General features: G+C 38.7%; 1 protein-coding gene and 1 non-coding gene across 4 annotated transcripts in view; both read right to left on the bottom strand.

Annotated features, from left to right (window-relative positions):
• KPNA4 (karyopherin subunit alpha 4) overlaps positions 1–25,969 on the bottom strand; it is a 62,195-nt gene that overhangs the window by 16,926 nt on the left and 19,300 nt on the right. For 2 of the 3 annotated variants that reach the window (XM_038415815.2, XM_043492374.1), the window contains 9 exons: positions 25,722–25,817; positions 25,445–25,530; positions 19,347–19,433; positions 17,351–17,520; positions 17,202–17,246; positions 16,687–16,818; positions 16,274–16,402; positions 8,524–8,628; positions 6,385–6,456 (listed from right to left, as the gene is read on the bottom strand). In XM_038415815.2, coding sequence (XP_038271743.1) covers positions 6,385–6,456; positions 8,524–8,628; positions 16,274–16,402; positions 16,687–16,818; positions 17,202–17,246; positions 17,351–17,520; positions 19,347–19,433; positions 25,445–25,530; positions 25,722–25,817 — 922 coding nt within the window. The remainder of the gene's footprint in view (positions 1–6,384; positions 6,457–8,523; positions 8,629–16,273; positions 16,403–16,686; positions 16,819–17,201; positions 17,247–17,350; positions 17,521–19,346; positions 19,434–25,444; positions 25,531–25,721; positions 25,818–25,969) is intronic. The other variant, XM_038415817.2, reaches the window with a different exon arrangement.
• On the bottom strand, positions 10,342–10,681 carry LOC119861992. The gene has a single exon (XR_005295107.1).

The raw sequence follows: 25,969 nt of genomic DNA, 5'->3' as shown, positions 1-25,969 counted from the left end.
ACTATAAGGTAGGCATCTTTCTTATACTGTTCAGTACATACTTTGAATCAACTTTTTTCTTATTTCATGTAGTCTTTCCTTCTTGTCTCTTATGTCTATTAAATATTGTTTAACAGTGCAATTAAAGCTGCATTAAATTAAATTAAGATTAATTTTTTAAATCACAATTCATTTTTTAAAGTTAATCACATGAGTTAACTGCAATTAAGTTGACAGCCCTACTATAAGGCGGTTCTTTGAGATGTGTGGTCCCCATCTATTCCACTGTGGGTACAAATATGCTCCATATGCCTCAATTTGGAGCATTTTGAAAGCAGTCTCTGTTGGTCCGTGTGTGTGCATGGGCTGACCTCGTGCTTCTGACAGAGGAGATAAAAGGGCAGGATGGACTGGCTGCCTCTCCAGTTCCTTCTCTACCATGAATCAGAGAAGATCTGAAGCAGAGGGGAAGTAGGGTAGGTAGTGGAATACAGATAAGGACCATACATCTCAAAGAACCTCCAGCTACTATAAGGTAAACAACTTTCTTTCCTTTCAGTGCTGGTCCTATGTGTATTCTACAGTGGTGATTGACAAGCAATACTCAAATAGTAGGAGGATGCAAGGGTGTAGACAGCAGAGCTGAATGAAAGACTGTATCAAGGCAGTGTCTCACAAATGTGTGGATGGAACTCCATGTAGCTGCCTTGCAGATGTCAAGTAGAAAAACACTTCTTGAAGCAATGCCATAGACATCACTTGTGCTCTAGTAGAACGAGCTCTTAAAGAGGAGGTGAAAGATAAGGTAACTGATAGAGCAAATTACAGCCCGAGATCCATTTTGAGATTCTCTGATAGGATACCACCTGACCCCTGACTGTTTCCATCATGGTGATGAAGTCCAGGAGACTTTCCGATTGGTTTTATTCTCTACGGGTAAAAGGCTAAAGTTAGCCAAACAGTGAGGAAATGGAGTCTCCTTTCTTCTGTGGATGCATGAGGTTTTGGGAAGAATGCAGGTAAGTGATAACTGGTTCTGGTGAAACTCAGACTACTTTGGAAGTGAAATTTAAGGTGGAAACATAATGAAACGTCCTTATGGAATATAGCATAAGGAAAATCTGCCAGAGTTCCAAGTTCACCAGTGCTCCTGGCTGAGGTGATGGCTACCAGGAATGTGACTTTCATGGACAAGGGAGACAGAGCAAGAAGCTAATTGTTCAAAATGAGGCTTAGTGAGTATTCACAGAACAAGTTTCAAGTCCCATTGAGGAGGTGGTGTTTTTGGTTTTTGTTTTAAATAGGCAGAAAGATTCTGATTTTCCCTTTACAGAATCTACTTGTCATTGGGGGTGTGAAGACTCAGTAGCTCTGTGAAGATGGATGATATGCACTGATTGCTGCCAATTGGATCCATAAGGAGCTGACGGACAAATCTTTTGTGTTTAAGGAAAGACCATAGCCGAGACTGAGAGGAAAACATGCAGCTTCTGAGGAGTAGGTGTCTGATGTACTCAGATAGCTAAGTAGAAGCATTTTTCTAAATAACATTTTCTAGTGGAATCCCTCCTACTATTAGAAAAGATATTCTTTATAGCTTCAGAACATGATTGCTCTAAGAATGATGTCCATCCAAAAAACAGGCTCTGAGATGAAGCAGACATGGGTTGGGATGATTGATCTCGCCATTCCTTTGGGTCAGGAGATCAGGAAAAGTAGGAAAAACTATTGGTACCAGTGACGACATGTGTAGGAGGTTAGGGAACCAAAGCTGTCTGGGCTAGTTGGAGGCAATGAGAATAACCCATGCCAGTCTTGCCAAATACCGCACAAAACTCGAGGCAGGAATGGTAGTGGAGGGTAGACATAGTTCAGGTGGTCTGACCAAAAGCTTCACAAGCCCTTTGAACTGTTCACAGTTCTAGAATATTGATGTGCCTCCTGGACTCTTCAGATGTTCAGGTGCCTTTTGCTGTATGGTTGTTCATATGGGCTCCCCAACCCAACAGAGATGCATTGGTAATGATCATTTGTCCAGTGTGGAGGTGAGGAAGGGAGCGCTGATGAACATCTGATGGCAATTCTTCCCCTTAACAGGGACAATATCACTTTGGCAACAGTCACTACGGTGCCCATGGACTGTCAGTTTGGTGAGAATACAAGTTGAAGTCATGCTTGTAAGTAACGAAGATGAAGGACTGCAAATGGTGTGACATAAAAGTATGAGCCCATATGGCCTAGGAAAGAGACAGCTCTGGACTGGTACTACGGGGTTGTTTTCATAGCCTGAAGCCTGTCCTTCAGCAGGTAAGCTCTTGCCATGATTGAATTTAAGAATGCCCTGATGAAGTCTCTGTAGGGGTGAGAATGGATTTCTCCGTGTTTGCACTGACCCCCAAAAAGGAGAGGAGTCATTGTCAAAGTTGAGGCATAGGCCTCTTGGTGTGATCTGGCGACAGGGGACTGTCACTGAGGTAAGGGAAAACAGTGAAACCATGGCATCTGATATAAGCTGCTACAACAGAGAACACCTTGGTAAAGATACTGGAGGTGGTAGCAATGCTGAGAGGGAATACTCTATTGAATGTGGTTGGAATCCACCATGAATCCGAGAACGCGTCTGGGAATGGAGTGGATGTCCACATGAAAGTAAGTGTCTTTCATGTCATGTCAAGAGCTGTAAACCACATGTTCTTTTCCAGGAATGGAAATCATAGATGCCAACATCATCATTCAAAACTTGAGTTTGTAAATAAAGTGGGTGAAATTATGAAGGTCAAGAATGGGTTTCCAAAGCTGCCTCTCTATGTTCTATGAACTATGTCAAGTAAAAATCACTCCCTTGGTACTGAAGAGGAACCCACTCTATTGCTCCTTGCTGTATGAGAAATTCTACTTCTTGTTTGAGAATATTCTTATTAGAGTGGTGTCGTCCCCCCCCCCCCCCCAAGAGGATGGGGAAGGGGTTTTTTGAAGGGCAGGGACAAACTATTATACACCTGGAATGAATGATGTTCAGCACAATTTATCTGTTATTGCACTCCAGGTGTTGAAAGCGTGCTAGATGACCCCCAAATGGTGTATGGAAGTCAGGTTTTGGATTTAGTGGTTGCCGCTTTCAAGCTCCCGTCAAAAATAACAATTTAAGCTGAGGGCTAGGACTGGGATGAGGAATCTGTTGCAGAAGCTGCAGAGAAATGAGTCTTTTGAAACCTGAATCTTTGAATCTTCTTTGGTGGAAGTACTACTGAGCCCTCTGTCTAGGCTAGTCTGTCAGTAGAATTTTCTCTTTGGGGCAGGTATATATATTTTCAGGGAGCTGAGGGTGGCCTTGGAGCCCTTTAAAATCCATAAGGGCTCATCTGTCTTCTAATTAAACAGATGTGACTCAACTGTGTGCTAGACCCCAATGTATGGAGAACAACTCTACACATTATGATGGCAATAGTAGTTGCCCTGGAAGATGTATCAGCATCTATTGCTGATTGGAGAGTGGGCCTGGAAACTATTTTGTCTTCTATGAGAGCCTGGAAACAAGCGCTGTCCTGATGTGGGAGACGGTCAGTAAATTCCATTAATCTGAATAGTTCAGAAGTCATTCTTAGCCATTAGTGCTGGGTAGATGGATATCCTGAACAAGAGACTAGAAGACAAGACCTTCTTTCCCAATAAGTCAAGACGCTTGCCCTCCTTGTCAGTCAGGATATATTGGGGGTGTTGATGCCTACATCTCTCCATGGTGGCCTGGATGACTAAAATGTTAGGAACAGTGTGAGAAAACAGAAATTTTTCCCCTTTGGCTGGAACATAGTACGGTTTCTCTGCCCTCCTGGGGTAGGGGCACAGGTAGCTGGAATATGCCAGACTGCTCTAGTTGGCTCCATGATGGCTTCATTAACAGGAATACTATTTAACTGGAGCCAGGGGTCTGAAGGATGTCCAGGAGCTTGCGTTGAGGATCTTGAACCTACTCAAGAGGAATCTGTAGCTCCCCTCCACTTCTGCAAAGGAATTCCTGGAACTGCGGACAGTCACTGGCAGGGGATGGAAACATTGGAATCACTGCCTCATCTGGAGACAAAGATGGCAATCTCATCAGTTTCAGTGGAACCACTGGATCCAGTGAATACTCCTCAGTAGGATCTGGAGGCAGCTTCAGTTGGCCTCTTAGAGGGTGGGAAGGGGTGACTCCCTAGCACACCGGACTGTCACTGTGGGATGGTACTGGTCCCACAGCCCCCAGTATGGCCAACATGATGGGTCAAATAGGGGCTGCAGAGGTCCCCATGGCATGGTTCTGAGACAGGCAATGAGATGGAGGATGGTCCCAAGGTATTCCAGGTTTTCTGACTGGAACATTGTATTTTGGAGGAAGGAATAAAGATTCATTGGGCAGTTCGGAATCTCCCAATGAGAAGGAAGTTGATTACCATTCAAAAAGTGGTACCAACAGAGTTGTTCGAGAGAAATCATAGCCTGAAGATGGAATGGGAGACAGACTCCTCCCAAAGGCCAGCTCTCTAGAGGAGTTGTAACCTCTCTCAAGAGGGAGGAAACTGATGGACTGGGAGACTCCAGATCTGCAAGAGCAAAGATGTCCTTAGGAGGAGTGTAAGTCTCAGCAATTCCTGGAGCGAGCAGGGTCCTGTCTGCACAAACTGCCAGAGCTGCAGCAAAGACGGTCTGTGCCACAGCCGTTGAAGACAGAGATGGTACCACAGATAACCAGTGCTCTCTGTGTTCGGTTTTCATCAGTTCTGGCAGATCCTGGGGTTTGTGTCTGGGGGTGCCAGAGGCATTGCCAGATCACAGTCCAGTGCCGATGGAGCCCTAGACTCATGGGCTTTCTTGTCATGTCTCAGACTTAGGATGTCTGAAGTTCTCTTGGGCTGAGCTTACAGACTTGCACAGTTAAGTCTAGTCTGAATCCAACTTCTTTAAAATGGATTTGGAGAAAGACAGTCATGATTATGAGAATGCTCTCTGCTCTTCCTTTGGCAGGGTCTTATTGGATTTGTTGGGGGCAGACTCCCTTGCTCATAAGTCAGACCTCATGGCAGGAAGCATACTCCTTGCTGAGTCACAACACTGTTCGGGGTGGAGGGTCCCGGTGTGGGTCCAATTGTGGCCTTGTGGCCTCTTATTGGTTTAAGGCCAGGATCCCACCGTTTCTCGGTATGGCCAGGGAACATATGGCAGACAGTGGGCTTGCCATGAGGCATTACAAGCAGCATTGGTGACTGTCGCTGACCGAGAAGAATCACAGGCAGGAAGACAAATTTTGAAGCCCAGAGTCCTGGGCACAGTCCAGTACCCTAACGGGTTCAGGGGATGTGCTCCCCAAGTCAGGGAGACTAACGCTAAAATTATCAGACAAAAACTTTATAACTCTAGAACTATAAAAACTATTTACAGGCATCTAAATATATTCACAGAAAGGAGAAAGCTGAAACTTCAGACACTGAAGGTTCTGACCCCAAATATGTGGTGGTGGGAAGGAACTGGCGAGACGGTTGGTCTGCCCGCCCCCACCCCATCCCTTATGTCTTTGGTCAGAAGCATGAGGTGAACCAGGGCACATGTGGGGGACCAACGGACACTGCTTTCAAAATTCTCCAGCTCTGGGAGCATGTGTACTCACACAGAGACAAGCACTTGAAGAAAATGTTCTAGAAACCAGTGCTTTTAGAATTTCAGTATAGAACATTTTAAAAAATTCATAAAAAATAAATACGAATTTTTATGCTGCATAAAGTAAAATGTTATTACATTTAGGTTACACAATGAAAGGCACTGATGGTTGCATTTTGATAGACTCTAACCCAAACATTAAAAAAAAAAAAAAAAAGTTTTAGCCTGATCTTTTTGAAGCAGGACATAAACTTAAGCTACATTTTGCGTCCAGATATTATTCCAATTTGGATACTGCTTCCCACCTAATTTACCTGGTATGCTCTGTTGTCACAGTAATTTCAATGACAGTGACAGAAGTTGGACCATTAGGAAAAAAAAGCCATCCTTGAATGGTTTTCACGCTTATTTTTTGTACTCTTTGTTCCCAGCAAGAGTACAGGTACCTACAGCTCAAGAATATTAATGGAGACTGAGTGCAATTATTCAGATAAATATTAATGTGTACAGCAGTACAATGCAACTAATTTTAATCCCTCAAAATTAGTCACCACTGATACTCCTATTCTTACGTAAGGCCAAAAATGGAAACCAGAGCGTGCTCTTACATCTCTTGTTTCCTTAATCACCGTAAATCAATGAAAGGAGGAGTCTGAGGAGACTATTTTGGCAGGTAATTTAAATTACTGAATATCCCACTTGTAACATGTCAAATACACTCAAAGAAGGAAAAAGGTAAGTAGTAAACTAATTTTGGAGAAAGATTTAACTTACTTGATCTTTTCTTCCACTGATTGTTAAGTTGCTTATAGCCCAAGCAGCTTCTTTCTGAGTACCAAAATCACCCTAAAATACAATAATAGTTGGCTGAACATTATTTGGAATCACAGAAAAATAACACTGGAAGGGACCTTAAGACTCTAGCCCATCCCCCCGGCCAAACCAGGACCCCAAATATACCTAGACTATTACTGATAGGTGTTTGTCTAACCTGTTCTTAAAAACCTCCAATGGTAGGGATTCCACAGTGTGCCTTTTGGGTTGTGTCCCCATTAGTTTAGGTTGAGGTTAATAAATTAAAAAAACAAAAAAACAAAAAAAAAAAAGAAAGGCAGAAAAATCTTGTAAAATGCTAGGATCTACGGAGGGAGAGGAAGGAGTTTGTTTTCCCCAATACTACCTTCATACTTCTGCTCTTCTACCTCCTATCCAACCCACCATAGCTATGTGCCACTGTCCCACTTGCACAGCCTTCAGCTACAAGACAGAGGAAAACACTTTAGACCCAGAGCAGAGAACTGCAGAAGCGATGGGAAGAAGAAAGAAGTAATTGTAGCATTATCCCCTTCCATCCTATACCAGCAGCATGTAACAGACATAGCAATGAAGAGACATTGCACTGTGTTAATTCTGATATGCCATATTGTTTTAGAAGCTGAGAGTCAGCATTTGGTCTCAGTGAGCTTTTATCCTACCCAATCTGTTTATTTCACCCCCCCAAAAAACTAGATTTAATAGAAAATCATGCTTCCTTTATGGAATTCTGTTCTCAGGATGTATAACATATTGGTAGTAACTAAGTTACAAATCAGGGCTCGTAAGTCTACATGCTACTAGTAAGAGACTCATGATGATCTTGTCACTCCTTATTCCTCCCACTTGTGACTTTGTCCTCCTGTGCTGTAACCTCCTATTCTCTCCATTAACCAGGAGGTTAATTCCCTTAGTCTTCTGTCACCGGGAGACTAAAAATAAATACGGAAAAAAATAAAATAAACAGACTAAGCAAGATAAAAACTGACCCTGCACTTGGTATTCCACACACATACCCAACCATCATATTTAAACCTTAGTACAACAGTAGCAAGCCTCTTCCCTCCAGCAATCAGAGATTGAGATGGTGATGGGAAGTGAAAGCATCCTGGAATGTCTGCTAACAGCTGCTCCGATTTCTCCCCACCAAAGACAGAGGAATGAACATATATGTGGAATTCCATACCTACCGCAGGGAGAGCTGCTAGCAGACAACTACCACAAATATATAGTTATTTCTATTATAGATATCTACTTTTGTTAAATTACAGTGGTAAAGATTTAAAATGGGACATCATCTATTCTGTGTTCTCCTGCTCCAGGCCGTGATTAATTTAGGATTACTCTGCTGGAAGTAGGTAAGTAAGTATGGCAACCTAAGCAACTGGATTAGCAAATGTCCTCACTAAAGAATTCCTTATAATGTTTTCAAGTAAAGAAAAAAGGCAAAAGAAAACCTTCAAGATTAAATAGAACGCTTGAAAAGTATTCTACTAAAAATTATTAAACTGATTCTTGACTCTCATGAAGTCTGCTGAAATTCTGAGACATTTGAGTATAGGATCATTCCCACCTCTTTTTCTACAAGGAAGAGTAGAATTTTGCCACAATAACTTCTGAATGGCTGTAAAAAAAGAAAAGGAGTACTTGTGGCACCTTAGAGACTAACAAATTTATTTGAGCATAAGGTTAAATTTGTTAGTCTCTAAGGTGCCACAAGTACTCCTTTTCTTTTTTGCGAATACAGACTAACACGGCTGCTACTCTGAAACCTGAATGGCTGTAATTATTTTATTAAATATTAATGTAATGAGATTTAGAGTAGTAAGAAGATATTTCTCAAAAGGTCATTTCCCTAAACTACTTTTCCTCTATGGATTAGACAAGCATTGACATATGAAGGGAAATTTAGACTTGCATTAACTAAAGTATTATGCTTTAATTAGTGATATAGGCAAATTTGCTTTTTACTCTTAGCTCAAACCAATTAAAACAGAAAACAGATTTACAATAAAGTCTATAGGCAATCATCAGAAATTCAATAACGGCAAGAGGAAAAAGCAGGGCTAACAGTACAGAATTAAATATTTATTATCCCACCTTATCTAAAAGGTGTATTATCATTGGAACAAGGTTTGCATCTATCACCGCCTGAACTTGCTGCTGGTTTCCTGCAGTGATGTTAGATAGGAACCATACAGCTTCCTGCAGGAAGAAAAAAAGATAAGCTTTAAAAAAAAAAAAAACAATGAAGAAATATTTGAATATTCTATTTTCATTCCAGCAAGATTTCATGCATTTACAATTCTAGTAAAATCATAAATTCTTAAGTTGAAAACATACTTTAGAACTCAGTCAATACAATTAAAGATTTAAATAGCGTAGTTCTGTATGTAGTTGCATTAAGAATCATACTAATACAATTAGAGACAAGTTGGGTGAGGGTAACATTTATTGGATCAATTTCTATTGGCGGGACTGTCAGGCTGTCACTTATCTCCTTCACAAACAGAAAAGTTGATCCAATAAAAGATAATTACCTCACCCCACCTAATCACCCTAATATCCTGGGACCATCATGACTACAACACTGCAAACAATAACCCAAATTAGTTACATTAAAAGGAGAGGGCAACAAAAGGTGATTTTTACAATGGGAGACCAAACAGGATTATTGCCATCTTCTCTAAACCTGGTAGATTAACTGGTATTTTTTTTCCTACAAATATATCACAACCCCAATGAACCCTCACAGTTCATTCCATATCCTGGAAGTGCATTCATAATAGCAGCATTATTTTCAGCGGAGGGCTGGATGGGCTCCAAAGGGAGTTATTCATCAACATCGCTCGACAGACAGTGACAAAGGCACTCTTTTCTCCCTAGCCCCTGCAAGATCTGTTCCTCCATGTCCCTGTTCTGAAGTATCCAGAAAAAGCATATTCACTGATTTAATGCACATTTTTAAGATTAAGGCCCTGTAGTATTTGCTCACCACTACCAAGAAGATAACAAAATTAATGTTTTCTTTGTCCAAAGAAAAAGAAAAAAAAAACCAACCCCAGCCTGGGTGAAGTTTTCCCAAGGCTGAGATCAATGATAAAAGTTACCCAAGATCTAATTAGATCTCAGTGCACGATTAACAGTTACAAACCAACAACTAAAAAAAACCCCATTCTAGACCTGCAAACTTATATAAAATTCAACACACGCAGGCCAATATTAATTAAAAAATACAAGATTCTCACTAAATTTACAAGATTTTTCAACTACTGCCAGGCAAGTTGAAAACTTGATCCAAAATGCATAGAGTAGGAAGAGGATTATCTTCCTACTTCCGGTGAAGTTAGCAGAAATTTGTTGTCTTTAACATGAACAAGAACAGGCCCACATACAAATGCAGACACTTTAGTTCATAAGCTGCGATTTTACTTTACATCATGTACAAGGAAGTTATGAACTGCAAGAATGGCAACATTCAACCCAACAAGGTATTGATCATGAAGCTGCGCGCCCAATGTGGTATAGTCACAGTTATGTTAGAGACAGTCACATAAACCCCTCCATAAGAAAGACGACTGCAGATGACTGTCACAAGAATTACAACATAGGCTCAAACTTTCATGCAGCTTCAAGATTTAAGTCAGTAGGACCAAAGTTAGATTATTTTACCAATTTTATTCAAGATAACTTAGTCCAGCAGAAGCAATAATTTTGCAGATAAGTCATTAAACTGAGGACTATCATCATTATTATGGTTAACTGGATAACTTGGCTACCCATCAGCTATACCAGTTACTTTATATAAACGCTTCATTTCATGCGTCTTGGTGTGACAATTTCATTGGAAGCTGCTTATTCAACTTAAAAGCGTAAATGTGACTTACAGATTTTCTGACTTAACATTCTGCTGAACTCTTGGATCAAATCACAGGATCATTTATGTCAATGAACCCGTTAGAGAGATTTTTAGGCTGTCTATATTCAGCTGGTGAGCTTATTTTGGGCACTAATCACTGGCAATGTTGAAAAAAAAACCCACACCAAACCAAGAAAACCCCCTCCCCAAAATTTCAACATGCCTCAAATGCACTCCGAAATCAGCACTTTATAGTGCACCCATGTAGCCTTTGTACATTCTCTCCCTCAAAAACACATTATAAAACATTAATATTCAAAAGTATAAAGTGTTAAATTAGAGTGTTTCCAATCATGCACACCACTCAAACAAACATCCAATTTCCTTTCATAATTTCCAAGAGAGAGTCAGTTTAATCAACTGTATTCCAAGTTCACATTACTTTTATTAACTAACAGCATTATGGTGTTTTTAGTTTTTAATGTAAACACAGAAGACTATTTATTTCATAGGTAAACAAGCCTAATGCTTACAGACAAGAATGACATGGTATTTACCAGGGTGGTTTTTACAAGGTAAAATCATGATTTTTACCACCCCAGTGAAAAAAAACTGTTAGAAAATGCTTTAAACTGGGACTACTTTAAAAACTATCATTAATATATACCAAATTACACTTAGTTTTAGTTACTTATGTAATTTGTGATTACATAAGGCAGTAGATTTGTAGATTAATGTATTTGTACAACCCTAAATTAAACTGCAGTGGGAATACTACTAATATGTAATTATAATACTGAACTCTGGAATATCTGTATACATTTTGGTTTGGTATTTTCTCAAGGATGTTATAAAATGTCAGAACTCATTTCAGTTTCCAATACTGTATAAATGAATATAAAGAAAAATTGATTATATGAAAACAGAGTTTTAGGATTGAAGCATCAAGCAATCAGAAGCATAGACTACCCAGTCCAGGTCCATTTGGACATGTAACATTTTGTAGCAGAAGACCAACTTTGATGTAGTGGATGACCAAGCCTATAGGACTTGATTTAGTACTAAGTGAAGCACAGGACCTGATCCAAGAGGTGAATATAGTTGGACCGCTTGGTAATAGTGACCATAATATAATTAAATTTCATATCCCTGTGGCAGGAAAAACACCACAGCGGCCTAACACTGTAGCATTTAATTTCAGAAAGGGGAACTATACAAAAATGAGGAGATTAGTTAAACACAAATTAAAGGGTACAGTACCAAAAGTAATCTCTCTGTAAACTGCGTGGAAACTTTTTAAAGACACCATAATAGAGGCTCAACTTAAACGTATACCCCAAATTAAAAAAACATAGTAAGAGAACCAAGAAAGAGCCACTGTGGCTAAACAAAGTAAAAGATGCAGTGAGAGGCAAAAAGGCATCCTTTAAAAAGTGGAAGTTAAATCCTAATGAGGAAAAGAGAAAAGAGCATAAACACTGGCGAATGAAGTGTAAAAATACAATTAGGAAGGCCAAAAAAGAATTTGAGGAACAGTTAGCCAAAGACTCAAAAGTAATAGCAACTTTTTTTTTTTTTTTTTTTTTTTTTTAAAAGTACATCAGAAGCAAGAAGCCTGCTAAACAACCAGTGGGGCCACTGGACGATTGAGTGCTAAAGGAGCATTCAAGGATGATAAGGCCATTGTGGAGAAACTAAATGAATTCTTTGCATCAGTCTTCATGGCTAAGGATGTGAGGGACTGTCCCAAATTGAGGTATCATTAGAAGTGGTTTTGGAACAAATGAATAAATTAAACAGGAATAAGTCACCAGGACCAGATGGTATTCACCCAAGAGTTCTGAAGGAACTCAAATGTGAAATTGCAGAACTACTAACTGTAGTCTGTAATCTATCATTTAAATCAGCTTCTGTACCAGATGACTGGAGGATAGCTAATGTGATGCCAATTTTTAAAAAGGCCCCAGAGGTGATCCTGGCAACTACAGGCCTGTAAGCCTGACTTCAGTACTGGGCAAACTGGTTGAAATTATAATAAAGAACAATATTGTCAGGCAGATAGATGAACATAATTTGTGGAGGAAGAGTCAACATGGTTTTAGTAAAGGGAAACCATGCCTCACCAATCTACTAGAATTCTTTGAGGGGGGTCACAAGCATATGGACCAAGGGGATCCAGTGGATATAGTGTACTTAGATTTTCAGAAAGCCTTTGACAAGGTCCCTCACCAAGGGCTCTTGGGATAAGAGGGAAGGTGCTTTCATGTATTGATAACTGGTTAAAAGACAGGAAAAACGATAGGTATAAATGGTCAGTTTTCAGAATGGAGAGAGGTAAATAGTGGCATCCCCCAGGGGTCTGTTCTGGGACTAGTCCTATTCAACATATTCATACATGATTTGGAAAAAAGGAGTAAACAGTGAGGTGGCAAAATTTGCAGATGACACAAAATTACTAAAGATAGTTAAGACCCAGGCAGATTACACAGAGCTCTCTCAAAACTGGTGACTGGACAACAAAATGGCAGATGAAATTTAATGTTGATAAATGCAAAGTAATGCACATTGGAAAACATAATCCCAACTATACATATAAAATGATGGGGTCTAGATTAGCTGTTAACACTCAAGAAAGATCTTGGAATCATTGTGGATAGGTCTTTGAAAACATTCACTCAATGCACAGCGGCAGTCAAAAAAGCAAACAATGCTGGGAATAATTAAAGAAAGGGATAGATAATAGGACAGAAAATACCATGTTGCCTACTCTATAAATCCATTGTATGCCCACATCTTGAATACCGTGTGCAGATGTGGTCACCTCATCTCAAAAAAGAGATATATTGGAACTGGAAAAGATTCAGAAAAGAGCAACAAAAATGATTAGGGGGTATTGAACGGCTTCCGTATGAGGAGAGATTTATAAGACTGGGACTTTTCAGCTTGGAAAAGAGACAGCTAAGGGGAGATATGATCGAGGACTATAAAATCATGACTGGTGTAGAGAAAGTAGATAAGGAAAATTTGTTTACTCCTTCTCATCACACAAGAACTAGGGGTCACCAAATGAAATTAAATAGGCAGCAGGTTCAAAACAAATAAAAGGAAGTATTTCTTCATGCAATGCACAGTCAACCTGTGAAACTCCTTCACTCCTTGTGAAGGCCAAGACCATAACAGGTTCAAAAAAAGAACTAGATAAATTCATGGAGGATAGATTCATAGATACTAAGGTCAGAAGGGACCATTATGATCTTCTAGTTCGACCTCCTGCACAACGCAGGCCACAGAATCTCACCCACCCACATCTGCGATAAACCTCTCACCTATGTCTGAGCTACTGAAGTCCTCAAATCGTGGTTTAAAGACTTCAAGAAGCAGAAAATCCTCCAGCAAGTGACCTGTGCCCCATGCTACAGAGGAAGGCAAAAAACCTCTTCCAATCTGCCCTGGAGGAAAATTCCTTCCTGACCCCAAATACGGCGATCAGCTAAACCCTGAGCATATGGGCAAGATTCACCAGCCAGATACCCAGGAAAGAATTCTCTGTAGTAACTCAGATCCCACCCCATCTAACATCCCATCACAGGCCATTGGGAATATCTACCGCTAATAGTCGAAAATCAATTAATTACCAAAATCATGTTATCCCATCATACCATCTCCTCCATAAACTTATTGAGTTTAATCTTAAAGCCAGATATGTCTTTTGCCCCCACTGCTTCCCTTGGAAGGCTATTCCAAAACTTCACTCCTCTGATGGTTAGAAACCTTTGTCTAACTTCAAGACAAAACCTCCCAATGACCAGTTTATATCCATTTGTTCTTGTGTCCACACTGGTACTGAGCTTAAATAATTCCTCTCCCTCTCCGGTATTTATCCCTTTGATATATTTAGAGAGAGCAGTCATATCTCCCCTCAACCTTCTTTTAGTTAGGCTAACCAACCCAAGCTCCTTAAGTTTCCTTTCATAAGACAAGTTTTCCATTCCTCAGATCATCCTAGTAGCCCTTCTCTGTACCTGTTCCAGTTTGAGTTCATCCTTCTTAAACATGGGAGACCAGAACTGCACAGTATTCCAGGTGAGGTCTCACCAGTGCTTTGTATAACAGTATTAAAACCTCCTTATCTCTACTGGAAATACCTCGCCTGATGCATCCCAAGACGGCATTAGTTTTTTTCACGGCCATATCACATTGGCGGCTCATAATCATCCTGTGATCAACCAATACTCCAAGGTCCTTCTCCTCCTCCATTACTTCTAATTGATGAGTCCCCAGCTTATAACTAAAATTCTTGTTATTAATGCATAACCTTACACTTCTCACTATTAAATTTCATCCTATTACTATTACTCCAGTTTACAAGGTCATCCAAATCTTCCTGTCTGATTTCCCGGTCCTTCTCTAAAGTGGCAATACCTCCCAGCTTTATATCATCCGCAAACTTTATTAGCACACTCCCACTTTTTGTGCCAAGGTCAGTAATAAAAAGATTAAACAAGATTGGTCCCAAAACTGATTCCTGAGGAACTCCACTGGTAACCTCCCTTCAACCTGACAGTTCACCTTTCAGTAGGACCCGCTGAAGTCTCCGTTAACCAATTCCTTATCCACCTTTCAGTTTTCATATTGATCCCCATCTTTTCCAATTTAACTAATAATCCCCCATGTGGCATGGTATCAAACGCCTTACTGAAATCTAGGTAAATTAGATCCACTGCATTTCTTTTGTCTAAAAAATCTGTTACTTTCTCAAAGAAGAAGGAGATCAAGTTGGTTTGGCACAATCTATCTTTTGTAAAACCATGTTGTATTTTGTCCCATTTACCATTGACTTCAATATCCTTAACTACTTTCTCCTTCAAAATTTTTTCCAAGACCTTGCATACTATAGATGTCAAACTAACAGGCCTGTAGTTACCGGATCACTTTTTTTCCCCTTTCTTAAAAAAAGGAACTATGTTAGCAATTCTCCAATCATACAGTATAACCTCTGAGTTTACAGATTCATTAAAAATTCTAAAGAATGTAACAGAGGCAAAGAGAGGGATGGCAGGAGGAATAGGTAGGCAGAAGGAGAAAGAAGGATTTTATTTTAGGAGTCTGGAAAGATAATATGGATTTTTCACTCAAAGAGTAGTCAGGTAAATTGGCAAACCTTCTAAGTCTCACTTGTTTTTAGGGCTGTATTTGTGTAAAAGTCATATGTATGTCTGATCTTTAGTTGGTCCATCAATGGTATTAGCCAGGATGGGCAGGAATGGTGTCCCTAGCCTCCGTTTGTCAGAAGCTAGGAATGAGCGACAGGGGATGGATCACTTGATGATTATTTGTTTTGTTCATTCCCTCTGGGGCACCTGACACTGGCCACTGTCGGAAGACCGGATACTGGACTAGATGGTCCTTTGGTCTGACCCAGTAGGGACATTCTTATGTTCTTATTCCTCAGTTTTGAATGATATACCCAAAGTTTGAAAAGATTCGTTCTATGCTTGCTGAACACGGATGCAATTATTTTTCCCAGTTTAAACAAGGTTTAAGCCAGTATTTACCAGTGCCCTGACCTTAATTAGTTTTCCCAGGGAAATCGCCAACCTAACAGCAAAAAATAAAGATAAAATTTCATACAAATTTCAACTTACTGCTGGGATTATGGATTGATGAATACTGGTTTCTAACACATTCTGGAATGCCCAGATATTGATGAAGTTATTACAACGAATTACTATATTTGGTAAGGATAACTATGCAGATCCTCAGATTCTTTTAGGATACTAATGGCTTAATTTAAATAAGTAAAGGAAAATATAGCAAGATCAAGACTTATCAGCAAGAAACTGGTATTGTAACAAAGACTTATTATCAGGTTACAGTATTTGGGGAAAACAGTGTCATACTGACATTTGGTCAATAATATTTACAATACAGGGCAAATAAATAAAATCTATTCCTGTTGGTAAATTTCACACCCAAAACTTATTTACATACCTTATTAATTTTTTCTTTGGGATGTGTCAGTAGTGCTGGGAAGTGTGAAAGAGCTTCACAATTCAGAACTACTTGTGTCTGTTCATCAGTACCAGTAACAATGTTGCCTACAGCTCTGAGTGCAGCAGTCTGAAACAACACACTGTATTTAAAGACTTGAACATTTAGAACAATATTTTTATCTGTAAGTTAAGCATGAAAACAGTGAACAGAGCAAAATATTATTTCATTCAAACGTTACCACAAACCAGGTAACTGACATTTTGATAACCTAAGTATTTTGCAAATAAATGTTTGCTGATAAACCTTTAATCAATCATCGTGATAACTAAACAATTTAAAAAAGTAAGCCACTTTAGTACTGTATATTTCTATATTTTGAAATAAATTAAGATATTGCTATCTAAACTTACTTGCACTTTAACTTCTTGGTGGCTGAGAAGGGGAACCAAATGAGGGACTATTCCAGAGTCTATCACCATCTGGATCTGTTCATTGCCAGCATCCGTTAGGTAGGAGAGAGCCCAGACTGTATCTACCAATATCTAACATTAAAAACAAACAAAAAAAAATACAGTGTCAAACCCATAAAGAGAGAAATATCTAAAGAAGATGTGCAAAGATCTAAGTTATAAGGCTATTATATTTAAAGTTAAGTTTTTTGGAGAAAAAAGCTGAAAAAAAATCCAGTTTTGGTTCAATCCAAACTCATTTTTTCCTTCCGATTTTTCAGTTTGATCCCCAAACCAAAAATAAAAATAAATAAATAAAAAATCATCTCATATGTACTTATGGATAAGGCTACCTTTTAGTCACAGGTATTTTTAGTAAGTCATGGACAGGTCATGGGCAGTAAACAAAAATTCACGGCCCGTGACCTGTCCATGACTTGGTCACAAAATAATTTGTGGAAAATATTTTTACTCACATTTACATCTGTGTGGTGAATTAAAACACAGAGGGCTGGAAGGATCTGGAGGGGAGACAGTGTGTTAATATTAAATAGAAATATTCAAGACATTCAACAATTTAACTTGTTTAATTTAATTTAATTTATAAATGAATAATTCAGTTCACCTCCTGAATGGTTTCCATCGGCGGAGGTGGGTCTTTGTGACGGCATAAGTTGACCATGACCCAAGTAACATTCCTTAAGAATGTTATGGGAATAGATGGACTGATGAAGGACAGCAGAGGTTTCACCACTCCAAGACTAATAACATAATCTCGACACTGGGGTCCATCACCTGTGTAAACATTAAATCGTTTTACAAAGGTAAAACTATTTACAAGGGATGGTGTTGTAGAACTACGTTCCCATGTTAAATAACCAAGGGCCTAGTTGTTAGATGACCCAAGGGCTATTCTTCCAGTCTCCAAGCACAATTTGGGCATGAGGTTGGGCCTCAGGTCAGCTGCAAATCTGGAACCAGGGGTATAACATTTATTTCTACACACCCCCAAAAGGAAAACTTCTCAGAACAGACAGTTTCCCCAATACCCACTGTTTAGCATTATTAAATTGTTCAGTAATCTGAGTAGAAGGTAGTCGAGAAACTATGAGTAACTTCTTTACACACTTCATTTTGGTAATGCAGAGAATAGCATATCCAATATTCAACATCCTGGCAAGTGACAAAATTAGCTTTCCAGTATGTCTTTATTTTTGTAAACTTAAACCCTTCACTATTAAGATCTATGTAAAATTGTCTAAACCTTTGGATGCAATAGACACCATTAGTCAAAATGTGACTTGCCAACTGACTGTACAAGAAACACCTCATTCAACATGCAGTAAATAACTGCTCCCCTTTTTGATTCACATCACATTAAATATACTTTGTGCTAGCAAAAAGTGATTTGCTGAATTCTGAAGAGGTAGTTATCCATGATTAAAAACAAATGAAAAAAGATAGTGATTAACGACCATGAGGACAAGGTATAATAGAAACCCATCAATCATAACAGGTTACTGATCCAGACAAAAATGCTCTGTGACAAGTTCCATATTGCTTGAAACTGAATAGAACATTTTCAGTTTACTATGATATCCCCACAGGTTGAGGTGTATTGCATCCACCTAGATACTTATATGGTCCTCAGCATTGTCATATCCAAGCTGTATTGTTAACAGCGAAGGATCATCATCACTCCCAGGTCCAAGTAACAATACCGTACTAATCTTTTAAGAAAAACTAGAATCAGAATTTTTGAAAACTTAGGGTATGTCTTCACTACCCGCCAGATCAGCAGGCAGCAATCGAGCCAGTGGGGACCGATTTATCGCGTCTCTAGACGCAATAAATCGATCCCCAAGTGATCTCCCATCAACTCCTGTACTCCAACTCCTCAAGAGACGGAGTCGATGGGAGAGTGTCAGCAGTCGACTCGCCGCAGTGAAGACACCACGGTAATTTGATTTAAGTACATCAACTTCAGCTACTTTATTCACGTAGCTGACGTTGCGTAACTTAGATCGATCCCCCCGCCCCAGCATAGACCAGGGCTTAGCTTATTGTCACAATCTAAGCAATACCTAAACCCACTACATTTCAGGAATTTGAGACATGGGGGGGCTGACGTTTTTAGACTACACTCACCACTATGATATTTGAATATCTCTGTGGTATATCACTTACATCAATAATCAAGAAGAGACAAACGAAAGTTTTAGGTTAGCCAAAAGCTTGGCCAGAAAGATTAAGTACTATGAAAGCTATGGTGACTAAAGTGTGAGCTCTGATGACGATCCAGAGCCTTTATAATGAAAACTGTTTTAAGTTGTTTTTCATTATAACATTATGCATGTGATTTGTTTGCCAGACATTCTTTCCTTTTCTTGTACCTGGACTGAAAGATGTACGTGTTAGAGGAGGGGCAAGAGAGAAAGCAGAAAGAGTTAAGCAAAGAGCATTTTGAGAGAAATTAAGTCCATGTATTTGAGCCAATCCCATTGCTCTTATAGTTAAGCATACTTCTAATTTAAAAAAAAAAATAAACAGAATCCAAATTGGTTTATTAATTTGATTTCAAAAAAAAACTTCTGTATTTTTATAGTAAGAGTAACACAAACCTATGATATTGCCTAAAGCCCATACTGCTTGCTCACACACATTTTGATGGGGTGAATGCAGCAGCCTCAGAAAAAGTGGCACAGCATCTGAAAAATAAAGCACTCTGTTACTCAAAAAGTCTTAGTTCCAAAGTGATGTGCTCATTATCGTTTGCTCTTAAGTTAAAAACTGACATTCCATTACCCCATGATGTGAAGATTTTCTTTGGCTGTGTGTGTATTCTGGTTAATGAGACTTCACTCTTTTTCCAGATGATGTTCAAATATAAACATAGATCATAACACAACTTTTCCTTTCATACCATTCTTTCACAGAAGGGTCTGCACTTCAGACCAAAATAATGAGAACAAAAGATTTAAGGTAGTTATTTTTATATAACTTTGTATGACAAGTTTAAATTCTAAGTAATTATTCTTAATAAATGGTTAATGTTGAAATTCTGTATTTAGTTCTATTAATTACCACTGAATTTCAATATTAATGTTGAACTGTTTTATTTATATAATCATCACTGGAACTGTCTGAAATGGAATTTCAACAGTTTAATATCAATCCAACAAGCACAATTAGTTAATTTGAAAAAAGTCAATAATCATCATTAATTGGTTATATATTTTCTACATTTTTTTCCATCACCGGTTATTAACAGAAGTTTTAGTTAGGAACTTTTAATGAGCAAAATCTTGAACATTTTTATCAAAGTATTTGTACAGCAACATAAGCTGCCACCTACATATCCTGTCTTCTCTTCCTGGCTCTTGAAAATTTTAGATAAAGGGGCAATCCAGCTGATTACCAAAAAAGAGATTCCGATGTTTCAAATACTGTCAATGAATGACTGGCAAAAAAAGTAAATTGATCTGTAAGGAAGGGGTTTAACAAAAATCACTCACCAAGAATAAGATACTTACATTCCTGCCTCATACATGGAAACAATAGGAGCAGGGGCCAGCTCCCAAGCACAGTCACTGCTGAGTCAACATTTAAACATTGTGATATTATCTGGAAGATGCTCTTAACTCCGTACTCTTACACCCCAAAAGCTAAGGTACTCGTGCAACACCTCCTGAAGAAGCGTGGTCGGGAGGAAGGACTCAATACTCGTTAACACTGAAGGACCCGTTTACTTTAACTATTTGGTCCCAGTTCACTGGGTGTAGGACTTTAGTGAATTTCCATTAAATTTGGGGGGATATAGGAGAAGGTTTCATTTATAAATTTGATTTTATAGTCAAACTGTTAGTTTTCTAAGCAGACACACCACACCGCTGTCCCTCCTGACACATAACGGGTCAAATGTCAGTTTAATTATTAAAACATGTTTATTAGCCACTGACCTTATTCAATATTAAACAAGAGGATTTACAAAGCTAGTGTAATAATAGGAAAAATACCTCCAGTAATTACAATGACTGGTAGTTTTTGAGAGATGCTAATAGGCCATCTTCTTCATTCAAATAAACCATTACAAGAGAGAGTACCCATACTTCCATAATGTTTGAGTAAGGAGTACTTCAATGGAACTAGGTGTGTTTACATTGTCTCTAATCTAAGTCCATGAGTAGAAAAATCCAAACTGCCAGACTCAATCCTGGCTTTCGATCCATTGAAAAGTTAGCTTTAATATAGCAGAAATAAAAATGATTCTAATTAGGGCTGTCAAGCAATTGAAAAAATTAATCTCGATTAATTGCACTGTTAAATAATAACAGAATACCATTTATTAAAATATTTTTGGGTAGTTTACACATTTGCAAATGTATTGTTTTCAATTACAACACAGAATACAAAGTACACAGCGCTCACTTTGTTTTTGATTACAAATATTTGAACTGTAAAAAACAAAAATAGTATTTTTCAATCCACTTAATAAAAGTACTGTAGTGCAATCTCTATCATTAAAACTGAACTTACTAATGTAGAGTTATGTAAAAAAACTGCATTCAAAAACAATATAAAACTTTGTAATGTAAAAAAAAAATAACGTAAAACTCAGTCCCACTTCAGCCAATTACTCAAACAAACAAGTTTTGTTTCAATTTGCAGGAGATAATGCTGCCCGCTTCTTATTTACAATGTCACCTGAAAGTGAGAACAGGTATTCGCATGACACTGTTGTAGCCAGCGTCGCAAGGTATTTATGTGCCAGATACGTTAAAGATTCATATGTCCCTTCATGCTTCAACCACCATCCCAGAAGATGGGCGTCTATGATGACAGGTTCTACTAGATAACAATACAAAGCAGAGTGGACTGACGCATGTCCATTTTTATCATTTGAGTCAGATGCCACCAGCAGAAGGTTGATTTTCTTATCTGGTGGTTCTAGTTCTGTAGTTTCCCCATCTGAGTGTTGCTCTTTTAAAGACTTCGGAAAGCATGCTTCACACTTCATCCCTCTCAGATTTTGGACGGCACTTCAAATATTTAAACCTTGGGTTGAGAGCTGTAGATATTTTTAGAAATCTCACATTGGTACCTTCTTTGCGTTTTGTCAAATCTGCTGTGAAAGTGTTCTTAAAACAAACATGTGCCGAGTCATCATCATCCAAGACTGCTATAACATGAAACATATGGCAGAAAATTGGTAAAACAGAACAGGAGACGTACAATTTTTCCCCAAGGAGTTCAGTCACAAATTTAATTAATGCATTACTTTTTTAATGAGCATTATCAGCATGGAAGCATGTCCTCTGGAATGGTGGCTGAAGCACGCAGGGGCCTACGAATGTTTAGCGTATTGGCACATAAATACATTGCAACGCCAGCTACAAAAGTGCCATGAGAACGCCTGTTCTGACTTTTAGGTAACATTCGCGCAAAAAAAAAACAAAAAAAAAAAAAAAAAAAAAAAGAGTACTTGTGTCACCTTAGAGACTAACAAATTTATTTGAGCATAAGCTTTCGTGAGCTACAGCTCACTTAAATTTGTTAGTCTCTAAGGTGCCACAAGTACTCCTTTTTTTTTTTGCGAATACAGACTAACACGGCTGCTACTCTGAAACCTTAGGTAACATTGTAAATAAGAAGCGGGCAGCATTATCTCCTGTAAATGTAAACAAACTTGTCTTAGCAATTGGCTGAACAAGAAGTAGAATTGAGTGGACTCGTAGGCTCTAAAGTTTTTTTTTTTTTATTACATAACCGCATTCAAAAACAAAACATCTACATTTGTAAGTTACACTTTCACGATAAAGAGATTGCACTACAATACTTGTATGAGGAGAATTGAAAAGTACTATTTCTTTTGTTTATCATTTTTACAGGACAAACATTTGTAATAAAAATAATAATATAAAGTGAGCACTGTACACCTTGTATTCTATGTGGGAATAGAAATCAATATATTTCAAAATTTTACGATTTTTTTTTTTGAGTTCATCACGTGAGTTAACTGCGATTAATCAACAGTCCTAATCCTAATGCAACATGCAAAACCGAACCTAGATACACTTGCAGCAATCTAAATTGTATTGGGAGGGGAGACTATCAATATTAGAGAAAACACCTGCTCTGACAGCTCAATCCAACTCCTTTGAATTCAGTAGGATCCTACATTGATTTCAGTGGCCTTTGACAATGCCCCAAGAAAGAAGGATAATTAATTTTGTAACCAACTGCAGTTTCACAACACAGATTCATTCTCTGATTAGACACAAACTCTCTCAGATGAAGAACTGAAGACTTAAAGTAATTTTTTTAAAAAGATCTGTGATCTTTACACTGATTAATTCTGTAAAACATTTGCCTTGGATTTGCTCATGTAGTTATTTGATCAAAGTTTGATATTCAGGATTAATCTATTACTTCTATGGAAAGATCTTTTTTGCCCTCCAGCATTTTCTCTGCTTTTTACCACCTCTCAGCTTCCCAGACCAAGAAGGTGGCTCTAAATTTCATTCCAAAAATTCATATTAAAAAAACAAACAAAAAACTTTAAATAAAATCCATTTTAACTTTGTATTTTAAAAGCAACTCCAACAGTTAACAGATTATGTTATTGTCAAGTGGTCACAGATTTATCACAATAAATAAGAAGCATTTTATTTCTCGTATCAAAGATAAAGCTAATAAAAGATTAAATTAGAATACCTATGCTTGTGTCAACCTAGTCATCAGGCTAAAATATTAATTTCATCACTCAAACCAGATAGAGTTTTAGCACAGTACTTTCCCTTATTGCAGTGGTTTTAAAACTTTGTAGGCTGCATACCCATTTCCAAACAATGTATTCCAGTGCCTCTCAAACTTCTGTATTGGTGACCCCCAAAGCTGTCCTTAGGGTACAGTGAATAGGGTGACCACTCCGGGCCCCACGGGCCAGTGCACATGGGCAGTGAGTGAACTGCTGGCTGGGGGAGGCTAGCCCCCAGCCATGCCCCTTCCACCCGAGGGAGAGCTTACAGCAGTGCTCCTGCAGCCTCGCTAGCCCCGGGAAGGCAGGCAGCGTGACCCAAGCCTCGTGTCATTGCCAAAGCGGGGCCTGGGGCAGGACGCGGAGCCACGCCTGGCTGTTTGGGCAAGCACAGATTCCCCTACCTGGTGTGGTGGGTCCTGGAAGTGATGGAATCACTTCCGCCCAAGGCCCCCGCACCTCTCTACGGACAGCCCTGGTACCCCTTTCACATAGCAAGCCTCCGAGTGCAACCCCCCCCTTATAAATTAAAAAGCACTTTTTTGTATAGTTAATTCTATTATAAACGCTGGAGGCGAAGAGCGGTTTGGGGTGGAGGCTGACAGCCCACAATCCGCAAGTAATAACCCCATCACTCCCTGAGTGGTCAGAACCCCCAGTTTGAGAACCCTTGAGTTGGGATTGGTCCTGCTTTGAGCAGGGGGTTGGATTAGAGTACCTCCTGAGGTCTCTTCTCACCCCAATCTTCTAGGATACCTCCATCTGATGTAGGGTCATAATAGAGCTATTACGTACCCCCTCACAAGAGCCCATGTGTACCCCAGTTTGAAAACCACTGCCACACTGAGTCAATTCTACATTTTGATTAAATATTTAAGAATAAGAAAAGAGTTTTTAAATGTGCGGTTTTCACACATTAAATTTCTTGAGTGGAAAAGTTTCCCCTGCCCTTTCACTGTTGGCAATTCAGCATCTTCATCATTGACAGTTCATAGTGCAGTATGTGAAAATTTGATCACATTGTCTTTGGATTTCAATAATATTTTTATACTTCCTGTTCTGCTTTTTCAGTTGTGTGGACTTCATTTTTTTCCTTGTCTGTTTATAACCTTTTCCTTATTTACAATAGCAGATCCATGAAGAATTCGAAGAGAATAGGAAGTGAATTTGATTCAACTACAAAAACCTGCTTGAACATGGCAGTGATTCTATATTCAGATCTCAAAAAGCACAACTACTTTATTTGCCAAATTCAATACTAGAGAAGTTCTACTGAGTCCTGATCTCACAAGTTGACGTTCAAGTAGATTTAAGAGAAATATGTCAGGCACAGAACCATAAAACAATTTTCTGTTTCATCTGGCAACATGGGTTGCAAGGACAAAAATTCTTTCCTAACTTCAGATTCTCGAACATATGGACACCATTTTATCTTGAGTGTAATCTTGGAAGTAAATTCCCGAGGAGGCACTCTCTGGACTTGGTCTGTACCTTTTCCTCCGCCTTCAAAATTAGGTAGGGAATCCCTCTTAATTGTGAAGAAAAGTTAAAAAAATATAGTGTTTGAAAACTGGAAAACCAGCAGATATTAACTCTGCTAAAATAGTGTGAGTTCTCACAAGAGATTACTCACCATCAGGAAAACCAAATGAATTTAAAATCTGAGAAAATGAAGAACAAAAGCAGATGTGTGCTTCAACTGATGCTGCTTGCCAGAGAAGGGGTAGAATTTCTGGCAGGAGAGTTCCTGGGCAGGTCCTTCAGCGATGTGCCTGTGATTGACAATTCAGTTTCAACATCCTGTGGCTATCATATGAAAGTACTACGTAGTGTATATTAGTGAACACTTGAGGAAGAGAGATGGGGTGTAGGTTCTTATTAAATCATCACTTGATCCTCATACTTCTGAAGAAATTACAGTGTGCACATGAAATGCATCATCATCAAAATTGATCAACTTACTAGATTGAACTACAGCCTGTGTTTGTTCAGAGGTTCCAGATGCAATGTTTGTCAAAGCCCATGCAGCTTCAAACTGTAAAGAAGGACTACAGATAAAAGTGTAAAGTTAGAATATGTTTTGTATTACAGTGAAACTATCTGAATCTAATACAGTAGGATAACATGTACACTTGCAAATGCTTGCACAAATTATTTTGTCAAAGGATTTCTATGAAGTCTTCTCAAAACAATTAACTTTTCCTATCAGTACTTTCTTTTAAAAAAGTAACACACTCACTTGTCATCTCTTTCAAGACAGTGCACTAAAATAGGTAGTATTCCAGATTTTATTAAGTCATCAATTGGTGGATTGCGATCACTGGAAAGAAGCTTCCTGTTTAGAAACAAAGGAGAAAATACGACATTTGCAGACAAATCCCCCAAAGTCAAATAGGATTTTAAAAATAAGTGAATTTAGCACTGCTGAAAAGTTGTGTACATCGCTACTATTTCAGCCAATCCCACTGCCTCTTCTGCTACTACTCT

Source organism: Dermochelys coriacea, chromosome 9, assembly GCF_009764565.3.
Source record: "Dermochelys coriacea isolate rDerCor1 chromosome 9, rDerCor1.pri.v4, whole genome shotgun sequence".
In the NCBI taxonomy this organism is placed as follows: Eukaryota; Metazoa; Chordata; order Testudines; family Dermochelyidae; genus Dermochelys; species Dermochelys coriacea.
This window is presented reverse-complemented; position numbering and strand designations above follow the sequence as displayed.